This window comes from Juglans regia, chromosome 1 (assembly GCF_001411555.2).
Source record: "Juglans regia cultivar Chandler chromosome 1, Walnut 2.0, whole genome shotgun sequence".
Classification (NCBI taxonomy): Eukaryota; Viridiplantae; Streptophyta; class Magnoliopsida; order Fagales; family Juglandaceae; genus Juglans; species Juglans regia.
Genome location: NC_049901.1, coordinates 10,896,408 through 10,913,521, shown reverse-complemented (window position 1 = coordinate 10,913,521; position 17,114 = coordinate 10,896,408). Strand labels below are relative to the sequence as shown.

Below are 17,114 nucleotides of genomic sequence, written 5' to 3'. Positions count from 1 at the left end.
TTTTTCTTTTTTTCTTGAAAATTATTTTTGTCTGGTGGGCTTTGGTTGGTCTCGACACGGAGGCCCATTGAGCAACAGTTTAAATGGTTGGTTAAAAGGCCCATTTTGTTCGTGTTTAGTTATAAGGCCCGTAGGTTCATTGTAAATAAATAGTACGGTTTGACTCGCATTGGTCTATAGTAAGGAAAAAGCTATTTTGCCTCCACACTTTGACCACTCCATTTGACCGTTGGTCAAAAATTTTTTTTATTATTATTTAATGATTAAGGAAGTGATTTTAAGTGTATTGGTATATTTTTTTATTTTTTAAAAATATTTAAATATATTAAAAAATACGAAAAAAAAATACTAGGCGGTACGCCCATTAGTAAGAGTGGGGTGGCAGAGTAGCCCTACTCCCTACGCAAACACCTACGCAAACCAACTTTTACCTGATAAGTTCATTAAATCCGCTACATTGATTTATGTAAATGCATTTGTTCTTTTACAAGCTATAGTAATTTTGCATGTTTGGTGAAAAACTGTTCACCATTCATACATTATTTTATAAAAATTTAATTTACAGTCTTGAATGGAGGATTACGTGTGTAGTCTCATTAATGAATGAGAGTAAAAGGGAAAAAATATTATTTTAAAAAGGATATTATTGAAATTTTTAAATTTCTTTTAAACATAATTATAAGAGCTTGCATGAGCAGTTCTCAAATGGAGATTGTATGTAGACTAACTCATTATTTTATCACTTACTTCTAGGGGTGTAACCGGTCCAGTTTTGGATATATTTTAGAACTGAACTAGAATATATCAATTTTGAGATTTGAAAAACTAATACCGCACCGGTTACACCCCTAAACCGATACTTTCTATTTTACTGGTTCCAGTCCGATTTTTCAAGTATATTATATAATATAATATATTATAGTGTATAAGAATATAGTGATATATTATAATATATAGGGATATAGTATTATTATAATTATTAATACAATAGACTATAGTGATATAAGATTTTAAAATTTAATATTATATTAATTAGTAATTTATCATATAATGCAAAATTATTTTATATATACCTATATATATTATATAAAATTTTATTTTATATATAATATAAAAAATCATATAAAAAATATTTTATACAATATAAAAAATTAAAAAATATATATATAGACCAGTTCGGTTTTAGAAAAAGAAAAATCGAAACCGGACTAATTTTGATAAAAGTAAAACCGATATTGGACCGAACCAAACCCTATACTGAACCCAACCTACCAGTTCAATCCGGTTCGGTCCGGTCCGGTTTACCGGTTCACCTATTTTTTTTTCACCCCTACTTATTTCTCTCTCATTACACCCACTATCCATATATTTGTTGATGTGCAATTTTAAGACAGCACAATTGGTGCATATTTCTAATCTTATGTAGTGGGTTTTAATTGTAAAATATATATAAAAAATTAATTTTAGTAAAAGAAATTAATTACAATAAAAAATAATATTTTATTATTATTTTAGCTCAAAGATGTATAATCTAATATAAGAGTTTTTCTTGAATGGTAAAGAAAATTTTCAAAACATGCGATTTTTCATTTGCATTTGTATACACTACTGTCAATGCTCTTATGTTGAAATTGGATTCCCTAAATTTGGGATACCTGTTTTTATAACAAGATGTAAAATATGTGGTTTTTTTATTTTCATTTCAGATTCCAACAAAAATTGAACCAAGCCAAATTCTTAAGGTTACGTTTGGATAGAAGAATGCAACACCCCACTCCCCATGGTTAAGAGTAAAATCACTTTTAAAAATTTTTAGGGAAGCCAAAGTACTACTACTGATCATGACTTAAAATTTTAATTTTCTTACAAAAGTGCCATGTACAAATATTCATTATAATAAATAAAGTCGTTTTATATATAAATTAATGAAATCATAAAAAAGAGTACACAGAAGCATTTATTAAATTTCTCAAAGTCTATGCTATAAAATCATAACTTAACATTTGTGTATATGATCTAAGTCACTGCCACGCCTCCCTGGACTAAGTCTCACCCTGCAGCTTTACCTTCATAAATACTCTGACTCGGGGTGGTTTAAAAACATAAAACAAAATAAAATGAGTCGATGATTTAGTAAGAAATCCATCATAACGTAAACATACTTAATATAAGATTTTTCATAAAATATTTCATGCTGAGAATTTAAAATCATAATTTCTCATATTGATGTTGATGCTATGCATGACTGATTTATTTGAATTAACTGACTGATCTAATTGATTTATCTGGCCAATACACTTAAACTCTACATGTGAGGTTATGTATTGGCTCCACGTCTCACGGCCGCAAGGGGAGCCGCTAAGTAATATTATGGTATACTACGCTGGACCACGCTTGAGTCTGTGGCTTGTACATTCACTCTGAAATTGCATTGGTACAATGCATTTGAATGACTATCTGATTAACTGTTTTGAGCTTATCTTATACTTGATCTTATGAAAACTTACATTTCTTATGCAACGTGAAATGCATGAGATGCATAATACATACAAAACTATAATATGCGAAATGAAACATGATGAATGACGTGCTTGCAAATATCATGAACATTCGTGGTACATAAACATTGGCTTCCAAAGAAATAGCTTTAATAATAATATATATAACTAGCTAATATATACTAATCTTAATTTATGATCAAGTAACTTACCACGTAACGTTAATCTAATATTTTCGACATGAAATCGATCATGTGAACTAGAAGGAGAGAGAAACATGAGTGATGGTGTGAGAGGAATGAGACAGTTGGCTATGCGTGGTGAACATGGGACATGCTCGATGCTGGACTGGGTATCTTGGGTTCAGCCGCTACAATTATGGAGGTTTATGATTTTTTTCTAAATAACACACAGAATGGAAGATATTTATAGAGAGATTTGGGAGAGTGTGCCGACGAGTTCAAGTTCGAGTTTGAGTTGGACTTGGTCGACATAATTCAAGAAGAAAGTTTGAATTTAAAAAAATGATTTAGCAGTTCATTCAATGTAGGATTGGCAGTGACTGAGATTACGTTGGGGAATTTAATCAGTGATATTTTGAAATTGAAATAAATTTATAATAACCGATTTTTAAATTTTAAAAGGAATCTAACTTGTTCAATAAATAATAAATGAGATTTAACTTAATTATTGAGTCTAATTAAAACTCCTAATCAATCTCAATAATTTATCTCTCATGAGCTTATCTAATATGGCCCATTAACTATAATTTAAGCTCAATAAAAATAATCAATATTCCGGCCTTAGAATTAATGGGCCAGGTCGTTACAAAGAATTTAGATTTGGATTTGGATTTGGATTAGGATTAGGCTTGTTTGGAAAAAGTTTCCATCCCAAAATTCTAATCTCATCTCATTCCATTTCCTTCCTAAATATCACTCAAACACAAATACTTTCAAACTAATCATTACAACTTTTTTCAAACTAATCATTACAACTTTCCCAAACTTTTAAAAAAGACAATACAATTTTTTCAAAATTTCAAACAAAAATAATATTAAAAAACTATATTCTAACAATATTTTAATTTTATAATAATTCTTATTCAAAATTTTCTTTCTCCTTTCCAAAAATCCAAAAGATATTAAACTCAAACTATCTCACTACTATTCAGAAATCATTTTACTATTATTCACAAAATTCTCATTTCATCTCATTCCCCAAACATCCACATGATTTCAGATCTAAAATTTTGAAATGCATAAAAGCTTGTGTTAACTTCAGTGTAAATCCAAATCTAGATTCTAAAATGTGATCCAAGTAAGAGATTTGGATTTTAAAAACCCAAATCCAAATCTTTCTCTCGAAATTCATGCATCAAAATGAAGTAACATGAATGAATTGAAAAGTGAATTGGAGAGCAATCAGTTATTATAAAACATGAAAGTGTTTACATCATTTAGTTTAAATACTGAGTAAATTAAAGCCGTTATGGTACTAAAGAGCTTTGAGATTCTACCGTCTTTCTAGAGCCACTTAGAGCAAGATTTCGTTGATATAATATCAAGGTCTCTATATATATATGGTCATGATCATCAATATGGTACGTAGTAGACCACAAATTAGTACTTGAGAATTAATTATGACTATCATGAAAAGATTTCTATTAATCTTTTGTAAACTTATGTAATATGATCATCTCTCTGAGAGAAAAAGATTTCCTCAAGTACTTCCTTACACCATTAATTTAATATTATTCATCTAATGCTACCCTAAATATTTATAATGTGGGTATCAATAAATATTATATATAGGATCCACTTTATCTGTCTATATGTTATTCTTGGTTGAGGATACCTAATTAATCCCTATTTATGAACCAAAACATGATTTCTATTATTATTTTTCATTTAAAGGAAACCGCACATATTAAGGATGTCATACGTTAGATTACTTAATAACAGTTAATAGTTGGGCTGATAATTCAAAATTGATGTTGATGGGAGGCCAAATCATGTATAATCATGAAATAAATAAGATTCCTAGTATGTAGGTGGTTTGACATTATTAAAGTCTATCATGATGTTCGCAAATTCACTATAAAAACGTACAAAATACAAAGATTGAGATCAGAAGGAAGAGAGAGAAGGTGAAAATCCTTTGAAGATGTCATATATGATCTCCTCTTCAATTCATACTCTTTCTTTTATCTGTACGGCATGATATGATGGCTTTTACTTTATCAGTAGTGTACATATAATATATATAAATTTAGAATAATATTACATATAATCGTAAATTATATAAATATTATACAGTTATTTTTAAAAAAAATAAAATGTATTATTAAAAAATTAATTTTTTTCATGTGAATTTTATATTTATTTATTTTTTTTAAATGACTACACGACATTTACACACTTACGACTACAACTATCATTTTCCCATATATATTTCACTATCGATCACCCGGCCTTTAATTACAAGCTGGTTGAATTTGTGTATATGCTCCCTCTGCATGCCCGCCCTTTTGCAAGAAACTTGCTCAAGTGGAGCTCACTTCCCACGATAAGATTGTGAGAGATGGCTTCAAAAATATACCTACCATGCAGATCCAAGTCTGACGGAAGAATATTGCACATGAAGCTGTGAGTACTTCTAATTTTTGTTTTTGTTTTTATTTGCTCTAATATTCTAAATTAAGAACTTTCGTTTCGGGTGTGTAACGTGCATATATAGCCCGGGTGGGGCTTCTTCATGATGTATGCATGCATGTTCCTAGCTAGCTACATCGATCGAGCTTGTTCAACTCGGCCGGTTTTCATTATTTTTCCCCGGCCCACTTCTGTTTGTCTGTTTGTTTTCTTTTTTCTTTCTTGCGTTTATATTTCAACAACAACGGTCATAGCGGATGGAAGCTGAAGATCAGCTCCCTCCTCGATCTTCCCCTTGCTAATTTTGAAGTCAAGTCTTCTCTCTACGTTTCCTTATATTTGACTTTGATTCATGTGATTGGGTGGGGGAAGACTTGCGAGATCAACTCATATGTTTCATCCTCTCTGTAAGTCTTACATTTTTTAACCTTTTTAGTAGACCACTGATTAATCAGTTATCTGTTCACTCTATATATAGGTGTCACTGCAAAGATGGCAATGGCATACAGATTAGGTGCATTTGGCATAGCCCCAATATCATCTCTCTCTCTCTAATCTCTTGCTACAAAGAAACCAAAGCCAGTTTCTCTCTCTCTAGATCTCTCTCTCTGATCTCTAGCTACAAAGAAACCAAAGCCTCTCTCTCTCTCTCTCTCTCTCTCTCTCTGTAAAATTAAGTTTCTGATATAAAGATGAGTTGTGCGAGTGTGCATATACGTACCCTCGCCACTCTCAAAGAGGAAGGACAAGAATCAAAACCCACTTTCAACTTCGAAGCCTACATGATCCAGAAAGCCAAATCCATCAACCAAGCTCTAGACGCCGCCGTTCCACTGAAAGAGGGCCAGAAGATCCAGGAGGCCATGCGCTACTCCCTTCTGGCCGGTGGCAAGCGAGTTCGCCCGGTCCTATGCACTGCCGCCTGTGAGCTCGTTGGTGGGTCTGAGTCCATGTCCATGTCCGCTGCATGTGCTGTCGAGATGATACACACCATGTCTCTGATCCACGACGATCTTCCTTGCATGGACAATGATGAGCTCCGCCGAGGAAGGCCAACGAACCACAAGGCCTTCGGCGAAGCTGTTGCGGTTCTTGCCGGAGATGCGCTTCTGGCCTTGGCGTTCGAGCACATAGCAGTTTCCACCGCGGGCGTGCCGCTGACAAGAGTCGTCCGCTCAATCGGCGAGTTAGCCAGGTCGATAGGGCCGGAAGGGCTTGTTGCTGGGCAGGTAGCAGATATGAGTTGCGAAGGGCTCCCTGTCTCTGAAGTGGGGTTAGAACAGCTCGAATTCATTCATCTGCACAAGACAGCAGCATTGCTGGAAGGTTCAGTCGTTGTGGGAGCGATTCTGGGAGGCGGGTCGAACGAGGAGGTAGAGAAGTTGAGGAGGTTCGCAAGGTGTATTGGGTTGCTATTCCAGGTGGTCGACGACATTCTTGACGTGACAAAGTCGTCGGAGGAACTGGGGAAGACGGCCGGAAAGGACTTGGTAGCTGGAAAGGCTACGTATCCGAAGCTAATGGGAATCGAGAAGTCGAGGGATTTTGCCGAAAAACTGAACAAGGAAGCTCAGAGTTGGCTATCTGGGTTTGATCCGGAGAAGGCCAAACCCTTGCTTGCTCTGGCCAATTACATTGCTCTTAGGCAAAACTAGTAGTATTACTTCCATGTTTTGCTGTAGCTAATTAAGCAAATTAAGTAGTTGTGTGATCCAATATCAATGGCAGCTAGCTAGCTGTAAAAATAAAATAAAATAAAAATAAATAACTGTATTATTCTTATATATAATTATGAATTTGTGTTTTTGTTGTCTTTCACATAAAGATCATAGAACGAAGTAGTCAGAATGTCTTAGACTGGTATACATAATACGGTCCAATAAATCTTCCAAGTGGTCGGAAATGGTAGGACCGAGAAAGTCAAACCTACGTGCAAATGCAAATGGTGGGACGAACGAGTGGGTGGGTGAATACGCGTAGGCGAAATACGTATAAGAATTCATATAATATCTGATCACAAGTTTTGGGTGCTATGTTCTTTAACCTATTACTTCCATTAAGCAAACAAATCAACCAGGGCAGAGGTTTGGAGGGTAAGTTGAGATGATTTGTATTAACGTAAAAGTTAAATTTAAATAAAATATTATATTTTAATATTATTATTATTTGAAAATTTTAAAAAATTAAATTATTTATTATATTTTATATTTATAATGATTAAGTTAGATGAGTTGAAAGATTTTTTAATTCAAATCAGATAAAAGTTTTGTCGTTATTTAGTCACTTTCTAAGTCAAATATTTTTAAACGTGTTAAATTTTAGGGGAGAAAGTCTTGAGTATTTTATTTTAAAAATTGAAATTTATTATTAAAAAAATAATTTTTGTGTGAATTTTATATTTATTTTTTTTAAAAGAAGTGCGCAATACTTACACATCTTAAAGTCTTGTTTGGTTATATAAATGAGATGAAATAAAAGTTAAAAATTAAATAAAATATTATTAGAATATAATTTTTTTAATATTATTTTTAGACTTCTCCCGTCGTTTCCGTTGTTTTTTTTTTTCCAGTTGCCATCACCCATCTGGAGTAGCCCATATCCTCTCCAATGCTGTGAACCACTCGAAATAGAGCAAGTTTCCTTGCTCCTCAACGGCCAGCCACTATGGCAGTCTCTTTCACCCATTTTGGCAGTCTCCACTGCCATCCACTATGGCAGTCTCTTTCACCCATTTTTCATGGTGGTTGCGGTATGAGAAGGAGAAAGAACCTATCTCAAATAGTACTGGGAGAGAGAGAAGGGGGGGAAGGTCACGAGTGAGAGGGGAGGTTCTGGTATTAGGAGAAGGGGGTCTTTTGTTTTCGAAAACTATATATGCAACTGCCTTGGGTAACTGCGGGGTAACCCTTGCCCCCGTGGCTAGTGAAATGACGCGTTTTGAATGAAATAGACCGTTTTCTTTCACCCTTTCCCTCAGTTTCGAAACTCACTCCTCCAGACTTCGTCTCTTCATCTTCCTTCGTCTTTCTCTTCGTCTTCTCTGCCTCTCTCCTTCTTCTTCAACAATTTCACTCCTCCAGCGAGCCTTTATCTTCAACAATTTTCCCTCTAGCGATTTCACTCCATTATGTTGTTCATACCCTCTATTCCATTTCAAGAATATTCGGTTCACTCCAGCGATTTTTGGTCTTTAACCATTTCAATCCATTTAGCATGATGGCATTTCCCCCCATCGTCTCTGCAACTGCTTTGTCTCCCCTTCATCTCTACAACTCATTCGTCTCCCCTTCAAGCTTACATAGACAACACAGACGCACCAGTCACCCATTCGTCTTCCAGCAAATTAAAATCTCTGCCTTTCCCTTGTCTTCCCCAAATCTTCCGAGGCACAAGGTATTCTTTTGAAACCCTAACTCTAAATTCCGAAACTCTAACTCTAACCCTAACTCCCAAAACCCTAACCCTAAATCCCGAAACCCCTAACCCTAAATATCAAAATCCTAACCCTAAATCCCGATTACCATCTCTGTTGTATTTATCGCGATTATCATCTGTTGTATGTTTCTCTATTATCATATATGTTATGAATATTATATTTAGTAAGGAAATAGTAATAGCTGAAATTGGTGTAGTTGTTTTCATTTAGGAGCAAACGATGTGCTGAGTTTCAGTTGTCTGGAAAATGATTGGTATGTTCTTTCTTCTGCAAGTATGTGATGTAAATTACCTTATCTGCATGAGTAAGTCTTGTTGAGATAAGAAGTTAATTGTTTCCCTGTCCTGTCTATGTACTCTAATCGGTCAACCCTAAAAACTACATGGTGTTGGCTGCAAATTACATGTTCTATCTATTTAACTTTCTACTTTGTTAGTTATCAATCTAGTACTGGGTAATCTGGTAGTTTGGTGTTTAGCATGATGGAACTTGAAGATTGGTTGTACTGCTGCAAACAATTTTGAGCTGCATTATTACCTGTCCAACAACTAAGTCAAGTAATCTGCAATTGCATTTGATGTTTGAATTGTACACTTACTATTATTGGAAGCATTTGTTGTTTGTAAAGTAGTTTTTTGGTTACCTTTGCTGGCTTCTTATTAATAAATGACATTTTCCCCTGCGTTGGTGCTTGTTTGTATGGTATATCCCATTTACCTAAACCTTTATATATGTATAAGATACTTGTTTTAGAAATTGGCTAGATATTTATTTGTTAGTTGTTACTTATTAGTTCAAGTTTCCTTATAGTGGTTGAACTAATTTCTCAACTCTTAACTTGAGTTTTGTCACAATTGCAGGTTTACCTGTTTCAAAGCTTTTAACTCTTAACTTGAGTTTTGTTAAAGAAAGAGAAAGAGCTGGAGAAGATACTCGACGAAATCGAAATGAGTGAGATTGAGTTCCGAATGAAAGTGAATGAGATGGAGAAGAGAGATGATGCTATCCAATAGAAATGTGGAGGTTTTGAAGAAGGAGAAAGAGCTTCTTCAGCAACAAGCTGAAATAAGGCATTATTTAACACTGCTCTGGGTGTATTGGGCTTTTGTAGTTATTGTTTTGCGTTACTTGGTATTAGCTATGTGATTTCGGACATGCTGTGATAAATAGGTAGTTACCACACTGCAACTGTTTGTAATTAAAAATCATTATTATTAAACTAACAGTGTTTGTATGGCCTTGGATTAAATTTTGTGATTCTGATTCTGATTCATATATGATTATGACAAGGTCCCAATTTAATACAGAATGTGTAAGTTCTTTGAGATATAAGAACCCTACGGTTGGTGAATTAGGTCTTTTGAATATAATTTTTTGTAATTATTTTTATAGGTCAAGCATCTTGCATCTCTTGATCCACAATTCTGGTTGCAAAAACTTGGTTGTTTCAAACTTTGAGTTCTTTGCCAACTAAATGTGATCTCAAATACTTGCAGTATGAATAATGGGTTGTTTGCCGCATGAGTAGAAAGAATAATGAATGATGGTCAGGTTGCACAACTTCCTATTCTCTTATAAAAAACATTATTATCACTATGTATTAGAAAGGACATTGCGCTTTAGGCACTTTTTATTTTCTGAATGATGGTCTCTTATCAAGATGTTGCATGCGATAAGAAGCAGCACTAGAGCAGCCAAGTCCAACCAGTTGGAATGTGCAAAGGGCATGCCATACAATTTTCCTAGCTTGAACTACAAAAGTCCCTAAAATACATTCAATATTTCCAAAAGTCTCTATAATACATTCAATACACAAAAAAGTCCTTGGAATATATTAAATACTTCAAAAAAGATTCAATAAGGCCAAAATGTCTCTAAAATACATTCTCAATATTTACCAAATGTCCCTAAAAAAACATTCAATATTTCCTCAATATTACCAAAAGTCCCTAAATACATTCAATACTTCCAAAAGTCCCTAAAATACATTCAATACTTCCAGGGACTTCATTCAATACTTCGAAGAAAGTCCCTGGAATACATTCAATACTTTCAACAAAGTCCCTTGAATACAGATATACTTCCAAGAAAGTCCCTAAAATACATTCAATACTTCCAACAAAGTCCTTGGAATACATTAAATACTTCAAAAAATATCCAATAAGGCCAAATGTCCCTAAAATACATTCTCAATATTATAAAAAGTAAAAAAACATTCAATATTTTTTGCCTTACATTAAGTCTTTCCTGTCGGACGTGGTTTGATAACATTCAACGTTTTATTCCGGGCCTTCCCACTATGGGCACAAGCAAGGGTGGCATATCTTATAGTCCTATCGTCCGCCTTTTCACTCCTTTTTGTCATCACCCCAAACCCGCATTTCTTACCATATTGCTTATAGTAGCTCAATAATTCTTCAAAAGAATGAAATTTCGTTCCCGACTTTGGTTCCTCAATTTCATCACCACCATCCATTTGGACACACTCAGGTGCCCCGGCACTGCCATCCTCGGTTTCTCGTGAAACTGGTGTATCCTTTTTACTCTCCTCATCAAGTCTAGATGAGGTACATGGTGCTTTAGTTTCCCTAAAATCTGGTGGATCCTCTGTACGAACTCTTGAGCTTGTTGCAGAGCTTCTAGTGATGAAAGGAATGGAAGGTCTCATCCTATATTGGAATTTGTAACCAACATTATGCTTAAAATACAAAAATGAAAGCAATTAAACGTATAGAAAAAACAAAGTTATAAAAAAAAGACACAAACATCGTTGCATCACCACCTGAATGTTGTTTGGATATTGGTATCCATATAGATATGGCATAAAGGTTGGTGACCATGCAGGCACTGGTCCATGCCAACCATGCATGTGATTTGAAAGGTTTGGAGCAGTTTTTGGTATGTCGTAATATAAAAAATAATAATGATAATTAGCAAGTATGTGGTTGATATGATCAGTCAATAAAAATAACTCAACACATTCCAACAAATTTTTAAAATGATATAACGTACCGCGCTTGGAGGATTTGAACTAGATGGTGTTAGCGGAGATGAGTGTTCTTCTCCTTTTTCCATGCTGGTAATCCCACACACATGAAATAAGACAAAACTAGCATCAATTCTAACCATACACATCAAATACAACCAACCAAGCATATATAGTGCAATCAATTCTAACCATACACATCAAACAGATAATGCAATAGGTAGGTTTAGTTCAGTGCTGTAAAAATGTTAGCTTTTAGCCTAATTATCACAAAGATAATGCTAGGTTCAATTCCTCTTTTATATTGCATATTAAAATTAATACATTTCAACATTTTTCAATAATTTAATGAACAATGAATTCATCATCCATGCTATAAACAAGACACATGTCACCCAACTGTATTTAGTAAATGCATCCGAAAACTTCATCTACTGCAAGATTAGACAATGGACTATCACAAATCACAATATAAACCATAGCAACATAAATGAAACCTACAAAAAATGATCTTTTTGATAAAGGACTATTGCAATTTGTACCTATAACTCGAGAATATGAGGACTGGCTTTAATGGTGATAGAGTCACACAGTGCGAGAGTGGTCTTGAGTATGCTTCTTCAGGACTACAATGTACACAAAATATATACCCATCTTAATGAAATCTTCACACAATATGAATAAATCAAGAGCAAAACAAAACCATAAAGAAAACCAACAAAATGAGAAAATAAATATGAGTTTGCAGAAACTATAAACAAACCAGTACCAGTATGAGTTTGCAGAAACCAAAATGAGAAAATAAGGAAGAGTTTGAGCAAAATAGATTAAAAAAACCAGACCTGAGCTCAAGCAGTTTTTCTCTTCCAAACACGAAGACGATGAGGACGGCGGCGGCGATCTCTCCTTCTTCCAAACCCGAGATCGAACAGAGCCAAACTTCTCTTCCCAGCTTTTCTTCCCAAACCCGAGATCGAAATGTCCCAAACCCAGACTATGAGATCTCCAGTTCCCAGACCCAGGCAGTGAAATCACTTCTTCCAGTTCAGAGATCGAGCAGAGCATAGCTATTCTCCCCTTCTTCCAAACGACACAACCTCCAGCTTCCCTTTTCAACAATTTTTCCTCCGTTTTCATTGTGTTTTGTTTTCGTTTTCGTTCCCTTTTTTTAAAAAAAATAAATAATATATCGGCTGACGTGGTTCCCTCACGGTTGCAAGAGCCGGTAGTATATAGAAAAACTTTTTGTTTCCGTGTGGGGAAGGGGGAGCTGTCAAGATTTTTGGGAGGGAGGAGAGGGGAAGGCTTTTTTCTGCTGTGTAGACACATGAGAGCTAATATGGGAAGCTTACTTGGCACTCATTCATCGAAAGGCTGTTATTTGGAAGATAGCAGACCAGCCGGTAAGAAGTTATTCTCTTAATATTAATGTTCATCTAATCCTACCAGCCCAAAATATTTATGTGGGTATCAATAAATATTATAGGATTAAATCCACTTGATCTGCCTAGCTATCTGTTTCTCAATTAATCCCTATTTATGAACCAAAACATTTCTATCATTATTTTTCATTTAAAGGAAACACTACAAGAAAATTGAGCATTTGTGACGGATTATTTGTGACAGTAATAATTATTTAAGACAAAAATAAATTTATTTTAACAAGAAATAACTGGTTACAAATAAATAATTTTCTTGTAGTAAAACCACACTAATAAACATATAAAAGTCATTAATTATATCTGGTGAGAGAGAACAACATTAGGCCGGAAAGTACTTCATGATATTAACTTATTTCAGGAACTACATATATATATATATATATATAGTGAAATGATAAAAATGTTAAAACCACCAAATAATAGATCGTAATTAATTACTCGTCCCATTATGATCGATCCATATCTGTTTTTTTCCCTACAAAAATATGAAATAATAGTGCTGCATGCATGCCCATGATGTTCATGATGAGAGGGAATGTATATGTAATCATGACATAAATAAGATGCCATTAGTATTTAGGTGGTTTGACATTAAAGTTTATCATGATGTTCACGAATTCACTATAAAATTAACGTACAAAAAAAGTTCTCATGTCATTCTCCATTTTTCTTCTTTGCAATAATACAAAGATAGGAATCATCAGAAGGAAGAGAGAGAAGGTGAAAACCCTTTGAAGATGTCATATATCCTCTTCATACTCTTTCTTTTATAATCTGTCATGAAATGATACTTTTATCAGTAGTATATTTATATATGCACTATCGATCACCCCCCTTTAATTACAAGGTTTGAATTTGTGTATGTGCTCCCTCTGCCCGCCATTTTTCGTACACAAACTTGCAAGAAACTTGCTCAAGATTGTGAGCGATGGCTTCAAAAAGAGTCTTGTTAAGTATAAACGGTTTGACGTGCGCATCAAATCACGTCTCAATATTGAGATGATTTTTTTTATTAAAAAGAAAAACAAAAAAGTCTGACTTTTGACCCAAGCATATTGCACATGAAGCTGTGAGTACTTCTAATTTTTATTTTTGTTTTTATTTGCTCTAATATTCAAAATTAAGAACTTTCGTTTCGGGTGTACGTGTAACGTGCATAGCACGGGTGGGGCTTCTGATATATGCATGTTCCTAGCTAGCTACATCGATCGATCGAGCTTGTTCAACTTGGCCGGTTTTTATTATTTTTCTCCGGCCCACTTTTGTTTGTCTGTTTGTTTTCTTTTTTCTTTCTTGCATATATGTTTCAACAACAACGGTCCTAGTGGATGGAAGCTGAAGATCATCTCCCTCCTTGATCTGCCCCCTGCTTTTGAAGTCAAATATTCTCTCTACATTTCCTTATATGCAGGGACTTTGATTCATGTGATTGGGTGGGGGAAGACTTGGGAGATCAACTCATCATGACTAAAATAATTATATCCATCCTCTCTGTAAGTCTTACATTTTTTAACCTTTTTAGTAGACCACTGATTAATCAGTTATCTGTTCACTCTATATATAGGTGTCACTGCAAAGATGGCAATGGCATACAGATTAGGTGCATTTGGCATAGCCCCAATATCATCTCTCTCTCTCTAATCTCTTGCTACAAAGAAACCAAAGCCAGTTTCTCTCTCTCTAGATCTCTCTCTCTCTCTCTCTCTCTCTCTCTCTCTCTCTCTCTGTAAAATTAAGTTTCTGATATAAAGATGAGTTGTGCGAGTGTGCATATACGTACCCTCACCACTCTCAAAGAGGAAGGACAAGAATCAAAACCCACTTTCAACTTCGAAGCCTACATGATCCAGAAAGCCAAATCCATCAACCAAGCTCTAGACGCCGCCGTTCCACTGAAAGAGGGCCAGAAGATCCAGGAGGCCATGCGCTACTCCCTTCTGGCCGGTGGCAAGCGAGTTCGCCCGGTCCTATGCACTGCCGCCTGTGAGCTCGTTGGCGGGTCTGAGTCCATGTCCATGTCCGCTGCATGTGCTGTCGAGATGATACACACCATGTCTCTGATCCACGACGATCTTCCTTGCATGGACAATGATGAGCTCCGCCGAGGAAGGCCAACGAACCATAAGGCCTTCGGCGAAGCTGTTGCGGTTCTTGCCGGAGATGGGCTTCTGGCCTTGGCGTTCGAGCACATAGCAGTTTCCACCGCGGGCGTGCCGCTGACAAGAGTCGTCCGCGCAATTGGCGAGTTAGCCAGGTCGATAGGGCCGGAAGGGCTTGTTGCTGGGCAGGTAGCAGATATGAGTTGCGAAGGGCTCCCTGTCTCTGAAGTGGGGTTAGAACAGCTCGAATTCATTCATCTGCACAAGACAGCAGCATTGCTGGAAGGTTCAGTCGTTGTGGGAGCGATTCTGGGAGGCGGGTCGAACGAGGAGGTAGAGAAGTTGAGGAGGTTCGCAAGGTGTATTGGGTTGCTATTCCAGGTGGTCGACGACATTCTTGACGTGACAAAGTCGTCGGAGGAACTGGGGAAGACGGCCGGAAAGGACTTGGTAGCTGGAAAGGCTACGTATCCAAAGCTAATGGGAATCGAGAAGTCGAGGGAGTTTGCCGAAAAACTGAACAAGGAAGCTCAGAGCTGGCTATCTGGGTTTGATCCGGAGAAGGCCAAACCCTTGCTTGCTCTGGCCAATTACATTGCTCTTAGGCAAAACTAGTAGTATTACTTCCATGTTTTGCTGTAGCTAAGCAAATTAAGTAGTTGTGTGATCCATCAATGGCAGCTAGCTAGCTGTAAAAATAAAATAAAATAAAAATAAATAAATGTATTATTCTTATATATAATTATGAATTTGTGTTTTTGTTGTCTTTCACTTAAAGATCATACAACGAAGTAGTCAGAATGTCTTAGACTCGTATACGTAATACGGTCCAATAAATCTTCCAAGTGGTCGGAAATGGTGGGACCGAGAAAGTCAAACCTACATGCAAATGCAAATGCAAATGGTGGGACGAACGAGTGGGTGGGTGAATACGCGTACGTAGGCGAAATACATATAAGAATTCTTATAATATCAGACAAGTTTTGGGTGCTACGTTCTTTAACCTATTACTTCTATTAACCAAACAATCATGTGACGAGACGTAGGTATTGAGTTGAGAAGGGATAAGTTTAAATTAAAATTAAATATTAAATAAAAAATTATATCTTAAAGTCTAGTTAATTGATTATATAGATGATATAATATGAAATGATATTAAGGTTAAAAGTTAAATAAAATATTATTAAAATATTTTTTTTATTTTAAGATTTAAAAAGTTAAATTTTTTATTATATTTTAGTTAAAAATTTAAAAAAGTTATAATGATTAGATGAAAAAATTTATGTAAATAAACTAGTCATAAGATTGAAAATATCATTTATTTAAAAAAAAAATCTTATAACTAAAATATTTGTATTTAAATTGTGATATATTAAAAATAATAAAATTAGAGTATTATTTCTTATTTACATAACTGTTCCAATTACAAATTACAATTCTAGAAAGTACTGCTTAAGGATTCCTACAGAACTTTTAATTTGATTTTTAACGAATAAAAAGCACGCGTCCTTTACTTTTATTTTATTTTATTTGCTATTAAAGACCTTTCATTTATTGTACAGTGCATAGCACTGGCACAAGCCGCACAACTACTCACTAATTCTTCATGTTTTATGTCGAACTCTTTCTAATAAATTTATGATTCAAAACTAACTTTAATTTATTTTAATTTATCTTATTATTATAATTTTTTAAAATAATAATAATATTAAAATAATATTTTATTCAACTCAACTCTGAATTCAAACGAAACTTTAACGGATAGAGAAAGATATTTCTCGCAAGCTTCTTCTCTCTTCCTATGCCATTTGAATTCCAAGTCTTCTCTCTGTACATATCCAGAGATGACTTGATTTAATTAATTGTATTGGGGTTGGGGAAGACTTGAGAGAACTGATGACTGTAAAATCTTCTACAAAATCTTAACACTTTTAGCAGACTTCATTGAATATTCTGTAACAATATGGAAAAGTCCCCATACCTATAAGCAAAGTAAAAC

The 17,114-nt window shown here is 34.9% G+C and overlaps 2 protein-coding genes across 2 annotated transcripts; both read left to right on the top strand.

The window, feature by feature from the left end:
• The first annotated feature begins 5,541 nt into the window (after positions 1-5,541).
• On the top strand, positions 5,542-6,899 carry LOC108996098 (geranylgeranyl pyrophosphate synthase, chloroplastic-like). Its single transcript, XM_035695808.1, has 2 exons — positions 5,542-5,559; positions 5,631-6,899. Exon 2 carries the CDS (start codon positions 5,845-5,847, stop codon positions 6,805-6,807), a length of 963 nt encoding a protein of 320 aa, XP_035551701.1. The 5' UTR covers positions 5,542-5,559; positions 5,631-5,844; the 3' UTR covers positions 6,808-6,899.
• A 7,800-nt stretch (positions 6,900-14,699) lies between these two features.
• On the top strand, positions 14,700-15,823 carry LOC108996103 (geranylgeranyl pyrophosphate synthase, chloroplastic-like). The gene has a single exon (XM_018971878.2). The coding sequence runs from the start codon at positions 14,768-14,770 to the stop codon at positions 15,728-15,730; it is 963 nt and encodes a 320-aa protein (XP_018827423.2). The 5' UTR covers positions 14,700-14,767; the 3' UTR covers positions 15,731-15,823.
• The last annotated feature ends 1,291 nt before the right edge of the window (positions 15,824-17,114 follow it).

Excerpts from the sequence above, each read along its gene's own strand:
- LOC108996098 (XM_035695808.1), top strand. The coding sequence starts at position 5,845 with ATGAGTTGTGCGAGTGTGCATATACGTACCCTCGCCACTCTCAAAGAG.
- LOC108996103 (XM_018971878.2), top strand. The coding sequence starts at position 14,768 with ATGAGTTGTGCGAGTGTGCATATACGTACCCTCACCACTCTCAAAGAG.